At 39.8% G+C, this 25109-nt stretch overlaps 1 protein-coding gene across 1 annotated transcript in view; it reads right to left on the bottom strand.

The window, feature by feature from the left end:
- Positions 1-25109, bottom strand: part of LAMA2 (laminin subunit alpha 2) — an 852154-nt gene that overhangs the window by 426450 nt on the left and 400595 nt on the right. Inside the window, exons 14-15 of the mRNA XM_075863715.1 lie at positions 11263-11364; positions 9994-10205 (exon numbers count right to left, since the gene is read on the bottom strand). Of these exons, the coding sequence (XP_075719830.1) occupies positions 9994-10205; positions 11263-11364 (314 nt within the window). The remainder of the gene's footprint in view (positions 1-9993; positions 10206-11262; positions 11365-25109) is intronic.

Here is a 25109-nt window from a genome sequence, read left to right as displayed (position 1 = left end):
CCTCTCTCACCAGAGACCCGTGACTTGCAGTGCTTCTTATGGACTTTCCGCTCGATCTTTGAGGAACCTGGGAGAGATTCTTCTGCTGCTGCATCTCTGCTGACCCTACACCAGGGAGACCTCTCCGTGGGCGAGTATGCGTTTCAGTTCCGTACCCTGGCTGCTGAATTAACCTGGAACAACGAGGCTTCTGGCAGGGACTGTCTTCGGGGATTAAGGATGAGCTGGCTGCTCGCGATCTGCCATCTACCCAGGATGATCTCATCCTACTTGCCACCCGGGTTGACATGAGGATCCGGGAACATTCCCAAGAGCTTCTCCGGGAGAGAGAACTTCCTAGGCTGGATTCTACTTTCCAGCAATCTTCACCATCCTCCTCAGTCATCCTACCAGAGGATCCTATGCAGATGAACCGTGTCAAATTGTCTACCCAGGTTAGACAACGCAGACGCACTTCTGGACTTTGTCTTTATTGCGGCTTCGGAGGCCATATTGTGCGTCTGTGTCCCCAGAGGCCAGAGAGACCCCAGTGCCTAGGATTGGTTGGAGAGACAAGCCTAGGTGGAACAGTACCAAATAAAGCATTCTGTTCAAGGTTGACTATTCCTGTGACCCTAGTATCCGGCGAGAGGACGCATCGGGTTTCTGCCTATCTAGACTCCGGGTCCACGGCAAACTTCATCCAAAGGAGCTAGTGAATCATCTCCAGTAAATGGACTGCCTCTGCCTGACCCGATCATTTCTAAAACCAAGCCGTTGAGGCTCCAGGTTGGAGTCCTTCATTCTGAACTAATTTATTTCCTTGTTTTGCCCAAGGCCGTCAATCCTGTTCTGCTGGGCCTGCCTTGGCTTTGACTGAATGCCCCGGTCCTGGACTGGTGTTCTGGAGAGGTTCTCCAATGGGCTCCAAGTGCCAAGGTCGTTGTCTGTTGCAGATTTATCCTGTCCAGCCTCCTCTGCCTCAGTCATAGGCGGGACTGCCCCCTCCATTTTGCTCAGTTTGAAGATGTCTTCAGTAAACATCGGACTTATAGCTGCCCCATTGAACTGGTTCCTAATGCCTCTCTTCCCCGTGGACAGGTATATCCTCTCTCCTTGCTAGAGTCTCTATCCATGTCGGCCTATATTAACGAGAATTTGGAGAGGGGTTTCATATGAAAGTCTTCCTCCCCGGCCGGGGCTGGCTTCTTCTTCGTTAAAAAGAAAGACGGATCCGTTCGACCCTGCATTGACTACCATGGTCTCAACTAGATCACGGTCAAGAATAAATACCCGTTGCCACTTATATCTGAACTGTTTGACCGTATACGAGGAGCCAGAGTTTTTTCTAAGCTAGACTTGCGTGGGGCTTATAATTTGATCCGAATCCATCAAGGGGACGAGTCCTGCCCCCGCTAATTAAAATAAATATATTATATAATGTATATAGCGCTGTATCCTGTATCCGTCAGGTCAGCGGGTCCTGCAGGATCGAGCTGTTACCAATCACATCTAAGTTCATAACTTAGATGTGATCAGTAATAGGCGACCTAATGCATTCAGGTCCCAGCGCTATATACAGCTGCTCTATATACAGGATACAAAGCAGCTGTATCTTAAAAAGTACAAATCATTTTCAATAAAAAGTAATTAAAATTTGCACCAATTGCATTAATAGATATCTTTATATATCATAGTGACATGTCCGAAGTTTTCATCGGTGGGGGACCGAGCACTGAGGCCCCCACCGATCGCTAAAACGAAGCAGCAGAAGTGCTCGGGTGAGCGCTGTGCCGCTTAATTTATGATCGACTTTCAGCCGAGTGAGCGGTGTACGGACTCATAGACTTTCTATTGAGCCCGTACACTGCTCCAAGGAAAGCCAAACAGAATTGAAGCGGCACACCGCTCACCCGAGCACTTTTGCTGCTTAGTTTTAGCGACTAGTGGAGGGTCTCAGTGTTCGGACCCCACTGATCAAAACTTCTGACATGTCAAACGTTTTTTAAAAAGTTGTTACACTTTAAAGAGAATCTTTCACCTGCCCACAGATTTTCATTTGAGTACAGCATGTAATGGGGAGGGCTGCACAAACTCTGGGGCACTTTATATATACCCTCTTTCCTTACTTAGATATCTGTGCTGTAATATTTGGCGCCCGATATTTAAACAACCCAATGAACTGCCAATGGGGCGGTAATTGGCAAGGGGGCGTGTAACATCTCTGTGACACTGCCCAATCCGCTACGGACAATGTCAACAGCAAGAGCTGGAGAGAGGAGATCATGAGCGTGCGTGCGTGCACAGCTCTGATGCCATGGAACAGAAGAAGAAGAATTCACACTCCTCTTCTCCTCTTGTGTTCCTTAGTGGTGGCGGAGCTGCGCGCACGCACTCTCTCCAGCTCTTGCTGTAACGCTGACCGTAGCTGATTGGACAGTGTCATGGCGATGTTACATGCCCCCTTGCCAGTTCATGGGGTTATTTAAATATCGAGCGCCAAATATTACAGCACTGATATCTAAATAACGAAGGAGGCTAGGAAAAAAATGTAAGGTGCCCCAGAGTTTGTGCAGCCCTCCCCATTACATGCTGCACTCAGCTGTACATGTATGGGGAGGTGAAAGGTTCTCTTTAAAAGAAAGGTGTTATAATTATTTTTTTTTATTTGATATGTTTTATTTTATGGGCCTAATTTTTCTAATTATTTTAATATGTTTCCGAAGGTAGCTATTTATTCATATGTTTGTACGTCTGTGGGGATAGTCAACTTTATTTTTATTTTTCATACTGCTCATTTTTGTTTTGCAGGTTCCGCTGGACCATTTGGACTACGTCGTAGATTCGTTGGACTACTTCGCTGATTTAAGCTTTATTTTTATTTTTTTAATAAAATGGTTAAAGTGGATTGTGTGGAAGAGTTGTCATTTCAATAAAATAAATTTCTTTATGTCTCTGTTTTTTAATACTTCATTACCGCCTTAGTAATGGCTGCTGTCTGATTGAGAGCGTCCATTACTAAGAAGGGGCTTAGTGTTAGCCAGTAATAAGGCTAGCACTAGCCCCTATTATTACCCCGGTACCCACCGCCACCAGGAGTACTGGGAAGAGCTGGGTACGATCCAGCACCCGACCGTCTGAAGAGAAGGGCGGGTACTGGGGTGGCCGCAGGCTGGCACTATCAGGCTCGGAATGGCCAAAAACCATGGCCCTTCCCACCCTGGTAATGCTAGGCTGCTGCTGCTTTATTGTATCTGGCTGGTTATGAAAAATTGAGGGGATCTCACATAATTATTTTTCTATAATTTTTTTTTTTTAAAAGACGTGGGGTTCCTGCTATTTTTCACAACCAGCCAGATACAATACAGCAGCTGCAGCCTAGCATCACCAGGGTGGGAAGGGCCACATTTTTTATCCCTTCCCAGCCTGGTAAAAACAGCCTGCTGCCTTACCGTCGCTTCAGATGGTCGGGTACTGGATCGTACTCCCCTCGCGGCAGTGAGAACCGGGGTAATAATAGGGGTTAGTGATAGCCTTTTTACTGGCTTACACGAAGCCCCTTCTTAGTAATGGACGCTCTCAATCAGACAACAGCCATTACCAAGGCCATAATAAAGTATTAAATAAAACAGACATAAGAAAAACTTTTATTGAAATCTAAACTCCCCCTTGCAACCCTCTTTCACCATTTTATTTTATTTTTAAAAAGTAGATCATCGGAGTAGTCCAATGAATCTACGACGTAGTACAAACGCTCCAGCGGAACCTACCAAAAAAAAAGCAGTATAAAAATTTTAAAAACTTAAATTTGCCACAATAGTCACTCGATATAGCTATACTGTAATCACTTATATGGTCTGCAGATATCTTGTGTATAACTGGCATCTACCTCTATAAGGTCACTATATGGTGGTAATATTGGTCTATATATAGTGTGATTTATTCACGAACAGTATGGTGGGTTTTTTCTGACACTATGTTGTAGTAATATGTGATCATGGTTTGGTAGTTTTATTCAGTAACCGTATGGAAGTATTATTCAGTAATAGTATAAAGGTATTATTCAGTAACAGTATGGGGGTATTATTCAGTAACAGTATGGAGGTATTATTCAGTAACAGTATGTGAGTATTATTCAGTAACAGTATGGGGTATTATTCAGTAACAGTATGGAGGTATTATTCAGTAACAGTATGGGGGTATTATTCAGTAACAGTATGGGGGTATTATTCAGTAACAGTATGGGGGTATTATTCAGTAACAGTATGGGGGTATTATTCAGTAACAGTATGGAGGTATTATTCAGTAACAGTATGGGAGTATTATTCAGTAACAGTATGGGGTATTATTCAGTAACAGTATGGAGGTGTTATTCAGTAACAGTATGGGGGTATTATTCAGTAACTGTATGGGGGTATTATTCAGTAACAGTATGGGGATATTATTCAGTAACAGTATGGGGGTATTATTCAGTAACAGTATGGAGGTATTATTCAGTAACAGTATGGGGGTATTATTCAGTAACAGTATGGAGGTATTATTCAGTAACAGTATGGAGGTATTATTCAGTAACAGTATGGGGATATTATTCAGTAACAGTATGGGGGTATTATTCAGTAACAGTATGGGGGTATTATTCAGTAACAGTATGGGTGTATTATTCAGTCACTATGTGGTTATGGTGTGGCGGTATTATTCAGTAACAGTATGGGGTATTATTCAGTAACAGTATGGGGTATTATTCAGTAACAGTATGGAGGTATTATTCAGTAACAGTATGGGGGTATTATTCAGTAACAGTATGGGGGTATTATTCAGTAACAGTATGGGGGTATTATTCAGTAACAGTATGGGGGTATTATTCAGTAACAGTATGGGGTATTATTGGTAATGTTGGTCTTACAATCTATGTAAATTACTGTGGTGGGGGCTGTGGGGAAGTGTGAGTCTGGCAGCAGATGATCAGGCTAAGAGACAGTCTGCAGAGTGGCATGTGATATACTTTGACATGTAGGTGATACTTACGTGTGGGATGTGGGCCCATAACTTATGTACAGCCCAGGGCCTAAGATCATATTAATCCACCACTGGCATCGAGCCAGCACAAGCAGACTGCTACAATACAGCAGGTAGAGCAAAGAAACCAGCCCAGGACGTGCCGCTTCAAAACAGCGCTAAGCGCGATCCGTCCTGGACTGGCCTGAATGTAATTGCAGAGTGTGACGCCACAAATGAGACTGGCTGCAGAGGAGAGATATGGGCAGTGCAGGGCAGACTGTACTATTTGCACTGCACTGATTGGCAGTAAGAATAATTCTTTAAATATTTTCCATACTTCAAACAGCACTTTAAGGCTCACACTGAGTTTTTTGCAGGAGGAAAATTCTGCCTCAAAATTCTGTTTGGGATTTCGAGGCAAATTTTGTCCTTCCTGCACGTCGTTTGCCGCGATTTTCACCGCGTTTTTCGCTCGCGGCCATTGAGTGCTACGGGCAAAAAACTCAGCGAAATACCCTTTCTCTTCCTCCCATTGATGTCAATGGGAGGTCAGAGGCGTAAACGCGCGAAGATAGGGCATGTCCCTTCTTTCTCGGGAGGCATTTTCGGCCGGTATTTGACGAGTTTTGCGGAGCGGTTTCCGCGCCCAAAAATTCGTCAAAATACTTTATGTGAACAGGGCCTAACAAATAAACATCAAATGCTTTCCTATTTAAAAAATGTATATATTGCGTGTTCGATGTGTAAAGCTAGGAATGAGAAAACTCCGATAGATTTTGGGGAGGGGGGCGCCTTTTTATAGTTCGCCTCAGGCGGCAGACAGGCTAGGTTCACCCCTGTCAACATACCCACCAACCGTGACAGTACGCTCCGTCAACCTGAGACTGTGACGACACAACCCATGCTGGCTGAGAACCCTGACAACCTATAGGAATAAATTCTGCAGTATAATTACCCAAAGTAGATTTTAAAATCTCCCATTTGTTATTTGTACCATTATTTGACATTAGTTCTTCTCCTAAATTGTAGCCCTCATCCTGGGGAACTTTGCCTTCTTAAAATTAAGCGTTTTTTCCCTCCCAGCCTGTGTTTGTTTTTTACAGTATAGGTAAAATGTAACTATATTGTGGTCACTGTAACCGAGGTTTTCATGAACATTGACATTCCCAACAAGCTCTGCATTATTAGAAATGACCAGATATAGAGCTTCACCTCTAGACGGGTCTTCCATAAACTGGGCCATAAAATTTTCCTGCAACAGGTTGAGGAAATTTCTCCCCTTTGCAGTTGAAGCCGAACCATGACACCAATTAATATCCCTGTAATTAAAATTTCCCATTATCACTACAATCCCAGCCTGTGCAGCCCGCTCAATCTGTTTATATAGAAGATCTTCCATCTCCTCAGTTATATTGGGGGATCTATAGATTGCACCAAAAGTAATTTTTTCTCTAATTTGTCTCTTTCACACTGACCTTCATATCACTTCTCACATACAGACATACACCACCGCATTTCCTGTGTGCCCTGTCTTTCCGAAACAGTGGGGAAAAAACTGGAGATTTACAGCCCAGTCATGTGAAGAGTCTAGCCATGTTTCGGCAACACCAACTATATCTATATGTTCCTCCAGTACCAAGGCCTCTAGCTCCCCCATTTTGCTTGCTAGACTTCTGGCATTTGTGAACATACATTTTAACTTGCCTTTCAATTTTTCCCTTTCAGTATTAGAAATGTGATTATTTGCCATTATTTTGGTATTTTTGTTTTCAGTGCTTTTTTGTAACAAAAGGATCTCCTTATCCTGTTGCCTAGTCCTCTCTTCCCACAGTCTATCTCTCCCCCCACATATTTAGTCTGACCCCTCTCTAACCTAACTACCCCTTTATTTTCTACATTGACCTCCCTCCTCAGCCCTAGTTTAAATACTCCGCCACCCCAGCTAGAATTCTTTCCCCCGTACAGCGGACTCCCTTCCATTTAGGTGCAAATCATCTGCAGAATACAGTTTGTACCCCAATGATAAGTCAGCCCAGTACCCTGTGAACCCAAAGCCTTCTCCTCTACACCAAGACTTAAGCCATGCATTTAACTCCCTGAGCTCCCGCTGTCTTTCCTGTGATGCACATGGCACAGGCAGTATTCCTGTGAATACTACCTTGGAGGTCCTTCCCTTCAGCATGTAGCCTAGTTCTTTAAAATTATTCTTAAGGCTCCTCCACGTACCATTTATTCTGTCGTTGGTTCCCACATGGACCACGACAGCTGGATCATCACCAGCACCTCCCAGTAATTTATCCACCCGTTCCACCACATGCCGAACCCTGACACCAGGGAGATAGCAAACCATTCGGTTGACGCAGTCTTGGCAACAAATTATTCTATCCGTCTTCCTGATTATAGAATCCTCTACAACTACCAATTATCTTGCCTTACCTGCATTACCATCCTGCCGACTACTAGCTTGGCTGTTCTCCCGGCTGTTAGGGAGATCAGTATCCACTAGGGCTGCCATTTCTGAGACCGACACCATGGCATCATCACCCAACTTGGCAATTTTGCTTGGAATATCAGAAACACGATTGGCCTTCCTTTTCTTGGACCCCTTTCTACTGTCCCTAACTACATAACCCAGCTACTTGCCTGTTCCTGCTGACCCATGTCTTCACCCTACAGTTCTACCCCACTAACTGCTTGCTCAGTGTGCAGCATGCTCCGCTCAAGATTGTCTATCGCCCTCAGTGTTGCATTCTGCTCCTCCAGATCTCTAATGCGAGCTTCCAGGCGAACAACATGCTCACATCTGCCACAGAGATATTCACCCTGGAACTCCGGCTCCAGTCGTGCATACATATGGAAAACTGTGCACGGAAGAAAACCTCTAATCTTGCTGTCCATTATCCTAGTTACAAAAAAACTGTGAACAATTGTTAAAGCAATAGAAATAAGAGTACTTATAGGGACTTTAACTCCTCTTTTTAACTCCGGCTTAATAACCCCACTTGATTCACAAGCCACTTAATTTAGCAAGGCCAAAACAGATGTGTCTGATGATAATCTCTGTATGGAGCTGCTGAGTATGCTGGTGCTATATAACTATCAGGAAATAAATAAAAAAAATAGGCTCCTTGGATCCTGGGAGCTAAAAAGTAACAATCTTTTTAGGTGCCTCTACGATTTGACTCTCATTATTGTCTGCATAGAATGAATGATGACAATGGATATGGATGACCAGAGTGATATTCTACAGTCCCCACATGTTGCCTCTTTCACTTCTTCAGTATTTCACCCTATAAAAGAGTCTAAATTATCTGCACTTCCTTCTTCTGCCCATTTAACTACTGTATATTGCACATTTACACTATGGGGAAGCTCATAAAGTCTAACTTACAGGTTTTATCTAGATAGTATAGGCAAAAGTTGTGAAAAATAATGATTTCACAAAGGCATACTGTATTATACTTAGTCATCTGAAATTACCCCCCTCCCCTTTTATTCTTTGTCACCTTTTCCATGTTCAAGACTTTTTACAATGTATACAATGGTTTCCTATTCTATGAGCTGTCACAATAGCGAGGCAAATGCACCTGGATCATAGGTCTGACAGGTAGTAGAAAATCAGGACTTTCATACATTTCAATGAATGTCTAGGTAGAAATATTATTCTTGAAAATATAGATAGTATAAATTTCGATATAGTAATAACAGGCGAATTAAGCACATGATGGAATAGCAGCTACATTTCAGGGAAAATACACGAATTACAAAAATTGTCAAACTAGGGAGATACTGGTAAATACTGGAGAGAAGAGAAGACATGACTAAATGAATGTAGTATATATTACTGTTAAATACACACTAACCTATACTAACTAGCTTCCTACGTGTGTCAAATATTTTCACACACTTGCACTGTTCTTACTAAATAATTGTAGCATTTTATCAGGGTCTTAAGAAGTTTCCATAGGGCCATATAGCAAAATTTGGAATGGGGCCCCACTCTGTCTTGACCACCATCAGAAATAAGTAGTTTATTTCGGTGTCCACTCTTTCCCATGCATCTATTTACCACTTATCCTGACAATTTACATTCTGTTATTTACCGACTCTCCCCTACTATTGCACATTTTATCCTTCCCCTGCCATCATCCATTTTTGCCCCCTTTCCGAGTGACTGCACCTCTTTGAAGTCTGTAGAGTTAGTTCCCCTAGCTGTCTGGCCCCATACCAGCTTCTATGTCCACTACTCATCTAGATATGCTTTAGTATTTTACATTCTTAAAAAAAGAAAATCCTCACATCCTCCTAGACCCCTGTGGGCATGATAAACGTTTTAGGTTTGACACTGGGTCAGAAGTTTCTATTTTCAATGTTACAGTTGTATTTATTCCTTACTAATTGAGTACATCTGGTGGCTTGTGGAAGACCTACGTTAGAAATCCTCAATGTGTTCTCAATAAGAAATACATTTTTAAATGCTTCTATGTGGACTCATCTGAGGCCAAACAGTTCCCTGGACTTTGAGGTGAGAATTTATTTGAAGACCTATGGTGAAGAGTTGAGTTGGAAATTTTTTCCTCTGGTTATACTTCATCTAGAAGAAGCACTCTGGCATTTTCTTTTTTCCAATTCTGCACTTTTACCAGGATAATAAGTGAAATATTACCACCCGCCTCCCCATTAATTTCCATTTTATCAGGTATTTTATTAAACAGGTGGAAATGAACCTCACAGGGTAGCGACGCATCCCCACGCTATGCTAATGCACCTAGATTCCAGCTTATATGACTATGAAAGCAGGGGCACACAGAGAGAGGGTGACCCCTGCTTCTAGCACACAACATCGCTGCAAACAGAAGGTGACAGTTTCATCTCATGAAATGTGTGTTACATCTATGGGGAGTACTTCTATGGCATTGAAATAAGAAAAACCATGGTGTGCTTCTTTAATATGAATATTTAATTTTTAGGAGGACATAGACTGATGGATAGCAGGATTTCAATTACAATGTTTACCTGTAGATCGCGTCTGATTGGTTGGCGTATGTTGCTCTGATAAGAAGTCTGTTAATGTTTGCCATGACTGTCATGAAGTCCTCTCTGCTGACTTGGTAGCCCGTTGCATGCCTTTTGAAAAAGTCTGGTTGCAGTACCACAATTTCTGTGTGTTCTTCAAATGGCTGTAGGTCAGTTTCATATACCGTGGTACTAAGCCATATTCCATTACCCTGCAAATATTAGTAAAAAATGGAACCAGTTTGATAAAACAAAAAATGTAAACTATAAATGTATATATTTTTTGTGCTTTTCGTGGTCTTTTGGGACATAACATTAATGCCCTACCCTTACGGTAGGTAGAGAAAAGGGGAATTTTAATCATTTATATTTGCTAATCAATTAGAACAGACCTCTTCCTCAGGTAAGTATACCAAAAATATTTTTTGGTGTACTTACTTTGAGGAAGAGGTCAGTTCGACCTCGAAACGCGTTGTTAACTCTGCACAATACAAATAAAAATTTGTTCTTTCTAATTTTGTTTACTGACTACGAATCTTTGGGCAGCGCTGATGAAAAGTCACCATTTTCTCTACCTACCTTCTAAAGACTATCCATTGGCTCCACCACATGGATGTCGGGAATGGAAAGTCTGGCGGCAGCCCTGCATAAACTGGAAAAGTTCTTCTACCGTGAAACGTGCTTAGAAGTTGTGTCCTGTAGCACGACAACTATAGGTGTGTGAAATCATTTAGAGTGTACACTACTGACTAAACAGTTCATATTGAGTTGCCCTATGATGCGTTGTCCTTTTTCTTTCTCTACATAGCATATCAGTCCATCAATCTATGGGGATCCCAACTTCAGGACCCCACCAATTAGCAGAACAAGGGGATAGTAGTGCTCACTGGAGTGTTTGGGCCCCTTCTCCACAGTACCTAACAAAGTGACGTCTATACACATGTGGCTGTGTTTAGTACTGCAGCACAGTCCAATTCATTTGAATGGGCTGAGTTGCAGTGACAGACACAACCACTTGTGTAAAGTCCTTGCTATGTCAGGTACTGCAAAGAAGGGGCCACATTTCTTTCACATTCTGCAAATCACTGGGTTCCACTTTTCATGTACATTCAACCTATGTCCTCCAAAGTTGAACCAATGCTTTAATAACTATATATCTGGCCTCAAAGTGATAGGTCATGTTTTTTTTTTTGCTTTCAATCAGTATTTGCCAGTAGCTTTGTTACGTATGATATAAGAATGTCTACTAGATTAAAAATATATCCTCACCTCAATAATGATACTTGGGTGATCTGTGAGCTCCTCGGCATCTTCTTTTAGAGACGTGTCATAGGAAATTGTGTATGTTAAATGTCCTCCCATTGCAGCAACCTAAATGAGATCAAAATGCATGGTTTAGACTACATTATTTCACAAGCTTTTTGGCTTCTCAGTCTGTTTTTTACTTGACTGCTGTTCATAGATCTATATTAAATATTGATCAAAAATACATTAAACTTAGAACGTAAACAGAAAATCAATAGAAATGGACATTCTTATTACCAGTAACATGAAAATACTTTTTGGCATTACCTTACACCTGTAAATACCCGTCTATTACAATAGTTTAAACTTACAAAATAAAATTTTAGGCAGAATCCGTTTATGGGAAATCTTGCTCCATCTAAAATGTGTCAGCCACCTGTGTGTGAATAAAATACTTTCTCCTTCACACCTCACAAAAAAAAAAAAAAAACTGTAGTATGTTCAAAGCCCCAATATAAGACACAACACAAACCAGTTTCCTTGGATATAAGACAGTGGGTATATTAATGTAACTTTGAACTTTTTTTTTTTTTTTTGACTAAACATTCTTATAAATAATTTAGCAGCAATATCTGACTTCAAACTTTGTTAGATAATCCTCCATGGGTGGACAGGATTATTTAGTGCACTGCATGTAAAACAAGTGATTAAATAGGTAAAAGCCGCAGCAGGCTGCGTTTAAGACTGAGTAATGAATAGTTTGATCTGTGAGTTGAGCGCTCAGGCCTCATATTTAATACAGGACACATGAAAAATGCAAAGCACCAGATTTCCTTGTTATGAATCACACAGTTATGCATGACAGGGGAGGTCAAGACACTATATATCTTTAACCTTTTCAAAGCCCAAATAATATTCACCAAGGGTTCGGAATTATTTAAAATTCATTTATTAACATTAATTTATTAACAGTCAATCTTGTTTACTACCAGTAGAAAATCAATAGAAAAATGTTTAAATATTATTAGTGTGATTTTTATTATTAAAGGTAGCAAATGTATCAGATAAAAGGATTGTACCGTTATAGTTATCTTCTGACATGTCATTAAGTGGACAACAATGGTTGCCAGAATAAAAGGGTTGTTCAACTCAATAAATCTGAACCCAGAGTGACATTTCTGGAAATTTCAGTGCACTACTAAAGAAGCACCACTCATTTTGATGGCAATACGTGTTCATCTGTGATAAGATGACAAATACATGGAACTCTCTAAGAAGCACTGTGTTGAAAATGATGAGTTATGGAAATGTTTGACCAATGCCATAGGGGTTTAGAAAAATTATCCAGGATTGTGGCCTTTTCTTCCTGGGCCCCAGTCCACAGGCCCCCAGTCCACAGGCCCCCACCAATGTTATCTTGGCATGTGCCAAGGTAACTACAACTGGAAAACCCCTTTTGCACACCTCACAATTTTCAAGTATCACAAAGATTGATAACCGATGCGGCGCATCAATTTTTTTTCAAAGCAACTGGTGAAGATCACCTGTCTCACTCGAGAGAATAGGTCAGGAGGACTACATAGGTGTACACCACCGTATAGAGCTAAGTGTATTCAGGGAGGGGAAAAGAGGACAGATGTGGTCTAGACTAAATTAATTAATAAGTAACTTTTATTGATTTGCATTAAAATTAATATTTAAAGTCCATTGGTGCAAACCGGTATGTGTGAGTGACCCCCAAACTCACATACCTTTGGCCTGAATTGGAAATTGATATTATGTTGAGAGATACCACTAAATACAATATCGAGTGATTCCACTACCGCTATTTTCCACTGTGTGGCACGTATCACTGCACTATAAATAAGTGTAGCTCCCGATGAGACGAGATGGGGTCAATTGTCACTTTGACCAATATGTCAGCTAGAAAAACTAGCCCGTGCTAGAAAGATGGACTCATACCATCAGGCAGCTGAGTGGACTGAAGTGGCCTAACGCAAATTATATGAGTATTTGTGGTGTTGGTCACATGCACATACAGCGTTTGTGCTGCATTGTTAATAGGCCGCTATCATGGCTTGAATGGAATGAGTGTAATGTAGGTGATTTCACTGTATATGGTGTTAGGTGATTTCACTGTCACTGAAATTCCATTATAATAAACACATCGCTGAACTGTGAATGATGAATTATTGTGGCTCCAAATAAATTGAATTGGAGTCCAATTAACAATTGAAGCAGTGTATAAGCTAAAAGAGTTTATTGTAACAATAAACTCTTTTAGCTTATACACTGCTTCAATTGTTAATTGGACTCCAATTCAATTTATATGGAGCCACAATAATTATAACTATAAAATTATTTCATCATTCACAGTTCAGCGATGTGTTTATTATAATGGAATTTCAGTGACAGTGAAATCATGGAATTATAGTGCAGTGATACGTGCCACACAGTGGAAAATAGCGGTAGTGGAATCACTCGATATTGTATTTAGTGGTATCTCTCAACATAATATCAATTTCCAATTCAGGCCAAAGGTATGTGAGTTTGGGGGTCACTCACACATACCGGTTTGCACCAATGGACTTTTAATATTAATTTTAATGCAAATCAATAAAAGTTACTTATTAATTAATTTAGTCTAGACCACATCTGTCCTCTTTTCCCCTCCCTGAATACAATTTTTTTTCAAAGCCACGCCTCTAATCCTACCCATTCCCCACCCATACACACCCAGCTCAGCCCACGCAGTATCATGCTCCCATAGTGTCTCCCCCACAGTATAATACCAAATAGCTGCCCCCACACAGTATAATGCCCCCATAGTTTCCACCATACAGTAAAATGACCCGATAGCTGCCACCATACAGTATACTGCCCCATAGATGCACCCATACAGTATAAAGCCAACACAAATGCCCACAAATTCCCTCATACAGTATAATTCCCCATAGATGCCCCCATGTAGCATAATGCCCCCCATAGAGTATAATGCCCACACAGATGTCCCCATACAGTATAATTCCCCCATAACTGCCCCATACAGTATAATGCCCCATAGCTGCCCCATACAACATAATGGCCCCAAAGCTGCCCCCATACAGCATAATGTCTCCATAGCTGCCTCCATACGGTATAATGCCCCTAGCTGCCCTTAACTGCCCCTAGTGTCAGTGCCCTTGTAGATAGAGACACAGTGCCCATGTAGATAGTGCCACACACCCCTTGAAGATAGCGCAATTGGGACAACTTCTAGGAGCGGAATCCCCGGCCAGGGATTCCACTCCTAGAGGGAAGCCCTGATGCCCATATATGGACAGTGACGCCAGTGGCTACTCCTTGAGCGGAATCCCCGTTGCCAACTCTGGCCCAGGGATTCCGCTCCAAGAGGAGCACCTGATGTCAATGTCCATATATGGACAGTGGCCTCAGGGGTTTCCTCTAGGAACGGAATCTCTGACCAGATCATCGCAACGGGGATTCCGCTCAAGGAGTAGCCCTTGACGTCGCTGCCCATTTATGGACAGTGACGTCAAGGGCTACCCTGAGTACAGCACTTAAAATTCCATCTGCTACTCCGGTCTGAACTAATTCTGAAGCAGGGAGCTGATGGTTCCTAGCTTCAGAATTGGGTTCGGCTATATCTGCATCCTGAGAACACAGATACAGTTGACAGTGGGACATTTCACTGGCCAACCGGGACAGCGGGACACTGCCTGGAATCCGGGACTGTCTCGCTGAATCCGGGACGGTTGGGACGTATGCCTTTAGGCCAGGATCACACATACACAGTTTTCATGCAGTTTTTGGTGTCGTTTTTTGAGGCAAAGCCAGAAGTGGAATCAGAAGGAAGGAAAGGTATAAAGAAAAGACTGATGCATCTACTTTATTTTTTCTCCACTTCTGTGTTTGGCTCAAAAAAACCTGTGATAAAAACTGCTATAAAACTATGTATGTGACCCTGGCTTAAAGATAATAAGGCCCATTGGTTTTAAATCCTGTAATGAGACATCCATGTAAACCTTATATTCAACTGTGTTTTAGCAAGTGCAGGAAGAAAATAAATAAAACAATAAACTTCCTCTTTAAATTCGGCTAAATCATTGATTTTTACATGAAATTTTAATTTGCTGACAATTATTATTCATGTGAAGAAAGATAAAATGATTACTTTAGCAACCAACTGCAGGAATGAAAAGCAGCATATTGCTTCCTCTCCTCACTTGTGTAAAAAGCAGAAGAGAGCAAGCACTAGGATCAATAGTTCGGTTTCCTATTAAATATCAAGCAAACATCAGTTTTCGTGTAAAAAAATTAGTAATATTATAAATTTTCATTTTTTCATTTTCAGTTTTTCCTCCCCACCTTCCAAAAGCCATACTTTTTTTTTTTTTTTGCCGATATAGCCGTATGAGGGCTTTTTTTTTGCGGGACAAGATGTAGTTTTTCATGGCACCATTTATTGTATTATATAAAGTACTCGGAAAATGGAAACAATTTCTTTGTGGGTTTGAATGGGAAAAAAACTGTGATTTCTCCATTGTTTTTACGGCAAAAACGTCATATTAACTTTATTCTCCGGGTCAATATGATTAGGGTATTACCAGATTTATATAGTATGTTTTATGTTTTACTACTTTACAAGGAAAAAACGAATTGTTAAAAACAAAATTTGTTTTGTGTTGCCTACAGCTGACTGGGAGGAAGTAGCGGTTTATATCTTTGCTGTGCTGACTAATAGATAATACATTCTGGGGACAACTATTGAATATTTAAGATACCCTGCATTAGCATTCCTTCCTTTCACCTCAACCTTTAGTGTAATACCAGAGTTGGATCACCATTTGGAATTCCGCAAGAAGTCAAAACAGATAATGGGCCTCCATTTAATGAACATACATTTTTCTGAATGTCTCGGGTTCACTTATAGGAAGATACCACCTTGCTGGTCACAAGCACATGGAATTGTAGGAATTGAATCCGCACTTTAGGGCAAAGAGTTAAGGTTATGCACACCTTTGAAATCATGGTTTTTGTTTTTTTTTTTGTTTTCTAATAAAAATGTCCATCAGTATGATTGGTGCAACTTTCAAAATATTTTTTATCACAAATTATTTTTACTTTTTGAGACACAGCTGCTTTGTATTCTGTATACAGAGCAGGTGTATCTTATTCTGAATCCTGTATTGCTATTTTTCTATTTCCCCATTAATTAGTTTAAGACGGAAGATAGGATGTGATTCTGTGCTTTATTGTTGGCTAATAAAATCAGTGCTTATTGAACGTTAACTTTGAAGGCCTTTTGTTTTGTTGAACATGGATCACTAGTAACCCATTACGCTACATTTGGTGGCATCGATAGGATCCGAGTGGAACAATATAAATATGAATAAATATGAATATTGAGTCGCATCCACTTTCTAGCTGGCTGCACTAGTGTGGACTTTGGGCACCCCTAGTACATTGTCTCTTACAGTGCTACCTAAAAAATATTATGCTAAGCGACTATGAAAGTAGTCAAGGGATTAGTGTAGTATAGTGTAGTATATAAAGGGTGTGACTCCTATTTTTGTATGCTATTATTATGTATGTAGCATGTATGTATGTGGAAACTGCAAACTACTTAAAACAAACACAAGATAAGCTATAGCTTACTGTTATCAGCCACAAGTTTTGCTTTGATGAGATACAATTTTTTTTACTTCTTAAAATAGTTTAAGACAGAAGATTTTCTATTTTTCTAGCAGAAGAAGTAGTAACTTAGATATGTGACATAATATTAATGGTTGGTATTAAGTAGAGGTAAGCCAATTTTTTTACATTTATTTTGGAACCGCTTCTATTTAGTCGGCTGTCTAATTTAACTCAGTCCAAATAAATTTGCCGCAACTCACAAGTTTCCCGATTGCCTTTTCTGAATCTCAGATGTCTTCTCGGACTGTATCCAAGTTGCTTATAGTCCTAGAAGACATCAGAGAGTCAAAAAGGGCAATCAGGGCACTTACTATTGGTTTCCCATAGCGTCCCTGCCGGCCTCCTGAGAGGATGGTGTTTTGCCCAATGTGAGCGTTGCATCCCTCGCGGCCACATGACATGACGTAGTTTTGTCACATGTAACCACTGCAGCCTGTGATTGCGCCGAATACTAAACTTTTGGTGATTTTGGACCAAATTCGACTTGTTTAGAATCGATTTGCTCTTGTCTAGTGTTAGGTTAAAATTAGCTATGAAATCTGTCTGTCTAGGGGTATAAAAACCGCACCCAGTAGTCCTGCCACAATGTTGCATGAAGTAGTTGTTGACTTGTTGCCCTATTCTGCCCCGAATCTGGCTCCCCGGTGTATAAGTTAAGTATTTTTTGGTTCGTGATATGCAAAATGAGTGCTACTGTGTTTTATTGTTGGATAATAAAACCAGTGCTTTATTGAACATTAGCCTAATTTTTATTTTGTTCAACATGGATCACTTGTAGTCCATTATGCTACACATGTCAAGAGTAAAGCAATAAAACTTCTCCAATGTATGACCCAGCAGAAAACGGTGTAACATCCACGAAAGGAAATATGGTTACAGCTGAGCGAGATGGACACTACATAACCAGGAATGCTTCACATTTCAAAGTACTACCAGCAGAAAATGGTGGTGAATCCATTCAGACTGATGGAGCTATTGGGGCATGGCCAGACGAGGTAGAATTGCTCTGGAATTCCGCTGCGGCCAGTCCGCTGCGGAAATCCGTAGCGGAAATTTTTTTTCCATTGGTTTCCACACCTTTTTAGTTGGGTTCGTGCACACATGGTGGAAAACTCCACTGCGGATCATAGGCTCCGGTGCGGAATTTGGTGTCCGCAGCATACACTGGTTGTTGCGGACGTGTAGCGGACTTGTTGCAGACTTATTGCGGAATTTCTCCATTGACTTCAATGGAGTCTCAAAATTCTGCGATGAAATCCGCAGATGTTATGTGTGTTGCTGGACCTATGTGTTTCGAGGTCTATAGCCAGACTGAGGTGAAATGTTTTAAAAGACAGCAGGAAGTACTCTTCACCTGAATACGCAACGGTTAATCCGTAGCAATTTACTGCACATTTTAGGCAAAGCCGCAACAGAATCTGCAATGCAGATTATGTGCGGCATTAATGCGGACAGTGTCGGCAGAAATACGCCACGTCTGGCCATGCCCTTACTGAGAGTGGTGGTTCTAAACAGGAAGTAGTTAGTCCTTCGTAAAACAGTGTTCCCAGCTACAGAATACGCTATCCTGTGAGAGAAAGAAAAACCCCGTCAAGACTAATTAAGAAGGTTTAGTGCGTTTCTTTGGATCCGGCTTGTGGATTATCAAACTATTGATGATTGTGAAAAGTTTATGTTTTGTCTTTTGTAGTTTTACTTTAAGGGAGAATTCACAAGCTACAAATAGAAAAACCCACACTCGCATGTAGTGTAAAAAAATCTGTGTACAATTGAAGACATGCAGCGTTATTTTACTCTGTAGCCTGTGGCAGATTTTTCATGGATTTTCACCTGGCCTACCCCAGCAGGATACAGAATGAGGAAAAGTTGCCTGGAGCCCTTTTGACACATGTCCTAACAGCATATGTGCTATACAGTCTGTTGTAAAAGTAATTTATTCTTGTGAGAATTTACAAGCGGTTATGGAATGGTCATGCAATTATTATTGTTATTTTTTTTAAATATAAGACATGTGTGAAGTATAATTTGAGTTGTACACTAAATAGATTTTCTTTAACATGCCCCATCTGCTGGAGAACATCTTTTTTTAGAAGAAGGGGAATCTTTATGTTAAGGCCGCCCTCTCCTGCCTCAATATAAGGGCATGCAGCAGCTGTGGCAAAATATAGTATTACACACTGCAGCTGCTGAATAACAATGCCATCCACGGGGTACCTAATGAAAGTTCAATCCATAGGGCTGCCTATACAGTGCCATTCACAGTGTGCTCCAGCCTGTGCCATTCATAGTGCCTTTCGGCCATTGTCAGTCATACAGCCCCAAAATACAGCGAGCAACAGTGGTCCTGCTTACGTTCTTCAAACTCCCTCTCTACTGTCCTCCTCTAATAGTTACATGAGAGTGGCCAATAAGCATCCACTGTCATGTTACTTCTTCTTACAATCAGAAATTTATAGTGCTAGCTATACAAATAATATTATATACTTACCAGCCGAGACACTTCATTAACATTTATTAAATTCTCATGTATATATATATATATATATATATATATATATATATATATATATACATACATACATATACTCATGATTTCAAGAATCAGTTCCTACTCGTTCAGCTTGAATTGTCTTTCCATTTTTCTTTTTAATATGACATATTAATTTAATATTTTTATTAGTTACATTACTAAGAAAATAGATGACAATCTTACTCATAATTACCTAATCTAAAGCATGGTAGTCAGTCAAATATTCCAATTTTTTAAATGGTATTTTTATGATTTCCTAACATTTTTTTAAACCTGTAGTCCTGTTGTTTGAAACAACCAAAGGTATCTAAATTTTGATTAACTTTGCAAAAATTAACTACAAAAATCTGTTATTTTACTGCTAAAAGTGATATCATTACAGCAATGCAAATTTGCTAAATTCCTTTACAGTTTCCAGTAGAGATTCAGCATAATCCAACTAAATCCAACAATTCTGATCAGAGGCAGGAAGCGGATTTCATTGGATTAACTGTTTAAAGTACAAGTCCAGACACAAGACTCCTAAGGTTTGTGTTCAATTCAGATATAATGCATATCTATGAAGCGTCACGACTGTGCCTCCCAGTGTGTCTCGGAAACTGCTTTTTTTACTTCTAGTACTTAAAAATAAAAGTAGAAATCGGATCGCAAGCCATTTAAGCAGCAGTGAGAGATACAAGTGCTGTTATTTGCAGGCAGGAAGTACAACTGTACAGGGTGTCCTGAATTAAGAGAATGCTTTTGCTGATCTACGCACACCTATCAGGTTTTGGAGAAAGTACTGCACATGTACAGGGTGGTGACAGTTCAGTGTGTTGCCGTTCTGTATGGCGGTATGTTTTGAGCACTGTGAGGTAATATCGTTTATACTTTATGTGTTGGTATGGACTATTGTATTGTGGTATTTAGACATAGTTTGAGAGTATTATTTAAGATCTGCATAATGGTGATTTGTTTTTAAAAATATTGAGGCTTCATGTGGGAAGGTGAGAGGGCCAACCCATACAAAAAAAATATGGAGTTTGTGCACGTCTATTTTTCATGTCTCTCTTGTTTGACCTAACCATTTGATCACTCCCAAATAATCAGTTATATCCCTCACATCCTCAGAAATAACCATATAACTTCTATGCGTGTCAATTTCTATTCTTATTCATTCCAGTAAGGAGCACCAGTCCATTGTCGGTACCCTTGGAGGTTTAGTCTCCTGCTGTGGCAGCCGCATATGGACGAAACTGCGAACAGATGTGGTAGTCAATGACTGCGTAATTTTGCCAGCAATACCACAGTTTACTGGCAAAATCACAAGGCCATTGGCCACCGCATGTGGAAGTGGTTTCTTCCACATGTGGCCACTGCAGCATAAGACTGCAGTAACAAGGACAGCATCTCTCAGGGATATGATGTCCTAACAAATCTGAACTCACGGACACAAAATGTAGCCATCAAATAATAATCCCTAGGAGCCAATTAGAGGTGAGTGAATCTTTAAAATTCTGACCTTATGTCTATCTCCAAAATGCAAATTATTCTGATTCACTATGAATCCTGAACCTGGCAATTCAGATTCAATGTCTAAGTGACCCCTCTTTTTCCTTGGGGAGCCCTTTCAACCATTTAGCAGTAAATAGTGTTAGTAAACTGCCCTTTCTTGGCTATGCTGAATGGTGAAGAAAGCTCACCAAAGGGAAATGGTGGCACATCCCTACTATATACTGTATATAGACTAAGCAGAAATCAGTATACTATTGTAATCAAGTTAATGGGGCAACTCCATTTCTGGCATAAATACATTGAAAAACATATTTATTGTAAGCTCTTATGGGCAGAAACCTTTCTCCTTTTGTCTCAATGTTTGTTTATTTCTTTTGATTACTTGTCATTTTATTAGCCTGTTAGTTCCCCAATTATAAAGAGCAGCGGAATAAGCTGGCACTATATAAATAAGGATTATTATTATTTATGAAGCCCATGCACCATTTTTGGCAACAAGTGCACAGGCGGCAGACAATGACGTGTGCGACTTGGCATTGTATTAGCCCCTGCACCATATTCATCAACAGGGTGGGCACCTTGGAGAGAGCTGCGCACCATTTATACAGTATAACAGTTATAATAAATCTTCCCCGGTGGGGCAATATTTACACACAGTTATAATACTCACAGTTTACTATATGCTTGAACCTCATTGGGTAAAAAGGGGGTAAATATGGGCATATCACATGAGTATCTATTTGTCACTAATGCTACGTGTAATAATGTTAGCGAATAAGTGTGAGAAAGAATAATAACTCAACAATCTCTGTACTGCCTTCTCTTAGTAAATTATAATTCTCTTTCAAGAGTAAGTATTTCTTTTAGTACCAATGATTGCTCACTCTTCTAGATACACTTAAGTGATCACTCAATTGAGAGAATTTAATTACAAGTAAATGAAGTTATATATCATCAGGATGAGTGTTCATCTAGTAAAGCATAAATCTGGGAATACAATACTTACCGGAATGAAGGGATAGAAATTAAAAGACCTAAATAATTACTACACAAATCTTTTCTCATCAGTTGAGAATAACTTTCAAAATAATATACTCTGTAACTCGTGCAAATTTACTTTATCCTGCCTAAAATATGATTAACAGAGAGTTGCAGTTAAATTATTCATGAAGCAAGATTTACAGGAGAAAATACATTAAACGTTAAGATTGATCATTGTGTTGAAGATATGGTTATACTTTTGATATAATGTTTGTCACTACAAATATTTAAGTCTAAATTTCTTTCTTTCAATGTAAAGTTTATTTCATATTTGTTCTTTTTTACTTTTTCTATTATCTCAACATATCCAGAGATGTGTGAACCAACTTTAAAAAAAAAAAGTTCAAACTTTAACTTTTTTAGTAGGAATCTGCACTGTTAGCAATCCCCCCACTATATTACTATTATAAGAATTTCTTGGATAATTGGGGAAATCATTGCATTTCCTGTAACTGATTTCCTCAATGTATTGTTTCAACTGAGAGATGTTGCAATTTTATGATGGTCATATGTTGTCTCCAATTTCAGAATACTAATTCAATGCAATGCTATGAGTAACAGCTTTAATAGCTCAACCCATGTAGATAGTGTCACACCACCTGTAGATAGTGCTACACCCCCCCCCCCATTTAGATAGTGCCGCAGCCCCATGTGGATAGTGCCCCACTCCACCTGTAGATAGTGCCACACAGCACTCAGTATAGATAGTGCCACACTCACCCTGAAGATAGTGCCACACACACCCTGTAGATAGTGTCACATACACCCTGTAAATAGTGTCACACATACCCGTATAGATAGTGCCACACACATTCCTGTAGATAGTGCTCCTATTCTGTGATAGTGCCCCCCAAACAAATAAAAAAATTTTTTTTAGTCACCTAGTCCCGTTCACACGATGAATGGAGCTGCACGTTCTCACAGTCTCCTCAGCCTATGAAATACTGAGGCGGAACCTTTGCGATAGCCAGCGCAATGCAGTGACATCACTATGTCAGCCTGCGCAGGGATCCTTTCCCAGCATCTTATATGTTGCAGGCCTAATGTGACCTGTAGCATAGTGAATGCCACAGTATTTAATTGTATCTGTGTTTTCAGTACACAAATTTAAATGTGGCAGTTGCCCGGGGATCTGGGGCATTGGGCCAAAAATCCATGGGCTTACACCCAAAATGAGCAATGGCAGTGATCAGGTATTACTTTTCATATTAAATAAAGGTTTATTGTTATATATGCTCTAGTACAACTGTAACATAATAAGCAAGATTGGGAAAATACATAAATTCACGATACCCATAATTGTTTAAATTTTGATCCAGATTTTTCCCCACTGGTAAATAAAAAGCTTATCAGCATTCTAAATCAGAAACAATTTCGCTTTTCTAAGAGTCCTGGTTGAAATTGTATTATATGTATATATATATATATATATATATATATATATATATATATATATATATATATATATATAGTTGTATACGATACATGATCTTTCATCTCCTCACCAGCTCTGACAGTCATTGCAGGAAAGACCTGTCAACAGTAGTAAGCAATAACAAAGTATTGAAGGGTGCATGGGGTGACATGTGCCTACCAGCAAGCAATGTTGTTCATGTGTCTACAACTTCTTTACATTAAATAAAATCTCACATAAGAATGATTTACAGATCATCAGGGGGTATACTAACAGTACTTCCATATACACAGGAGTATTTTTGCTATTTTATACAATCAAAAACTCAGGTTGCAGTTACCTTTTACTTTATATTAAATAATGAGGACACCTAAAGCCATGTTTAACCCATACAGTATTGTAAATTAGTCATAAAGTATTATTGATGGAAAATTGATATGGATTGGAAGTCATAATGTATAATGTGAAACCTTTGGCTGACATTTGATAGAACAAAAAAATTGTTCAATAATATTTTAAGAGCTAAATCTTCACTGTACTTGAAGTTTTCTGTTGATCTTTCTATAACATTCCTTTCTACTCAATGTAAAAAAAAACTTTTTATGCAAGGAAAAAGATGAAAACAAGTTTTGTGCTAGTATAAGGATTTTGTGAAATTGAACACGATTTAAAGCAAATTTTCCCTTTATTATTGGCCTGTATTTTTTACTTTAAAAAGAATAATAAGAAAAGCATAGTATCTTCAACCATCACTCATCAAATGTTATTTCTCCTACAAACACACCAAATAGCACATGCTCGGCTATCAAATTTTAGTTTACTGTTGATGCTCTTATATTTTTAAGGGTTTATTTTAATTGCATCTATAACAATAGCGTTAAAGAATATCTCTAGTGAAAAATATAAACTTCACAGTGCTTTTAGATCCTCACGTGCAGAACCTTTGTGAAGCCTTGCTGTCAACAGTCATTTGTACAGCAGTCGCCACCAATTTCCTAATTAACATGAAGTGTGCCATGTTATGCTGGGTTCACACTGTGTGTTTTTAACAATAATTTTTGTTTAAAAAAACAAAATTGCCATGTCTCTCAATGGAAGTTTATTAACCAAAACAAAATAAAATGCACAGTGTGAACCTAGCCTTATAGATACAGTGGAGCTGTACAGTGGATCTCTGTCAGTAGGGAAGTAAAGGGCCGCAGTAATTCAAGTCTCTTACAACTCTGTCACATGTTGAAATTAATGGTGTGTGCACAGTGGTGGATTATGTAGACCATAGGCCCCGGGCTGTTCCCCTACACTTGGGCCCCCCTTCTCCACAACCGCTCGGCCGTGCCATGTCTATAGTAAACACCACATTTCTATGCGAGTATTGACAAATGGGTGTTACGATTCCCTTTGTCAATGGGCTGTGTCCTTACATACTGACAGTTTCCAACCATCGCTGACAGCATCATGTGAACTTGGAGCTTGGTGGACTAAGTGGCTTATGATATAAGTGGAGTTTTTAAAACCGGAGTTAAAAAGAGGAGTTAAAGTCCCTGTAAGTACTCTTCTTTTACTTTTTCAATTGTTCACTGTTTTTTTGTAACTGGGAAAATGGACAGCAAGATTAGAGGTTTTCTTCTGTGCACAGTTTGCCATATGTATGCACGATTGGAGCCGGAGCTCCAGGGTGAATACCTCTGGCAGATG

The sequence above is a fragment of the Rhinoderma darwinii genome, chromosome 4, assembly GCF_050947455.1.
Source record: "Rhinoderma darwinii isolate aRhiDar2 chromosome 4, aRhiDar2.hap1, whole genome shotgun sequence".
Classification (NCBI taxonomy): Eukaryota; Metazoa; Chordata; class Amphibia; order Anura; family Rhinodermatidae; genus Rhinoderma; species Rhinoderma darwinii.
Note: the sequence above shows the minus strand (reverse complement) of the source record. Positions and strands in the feature narration are given on the sequence as shown.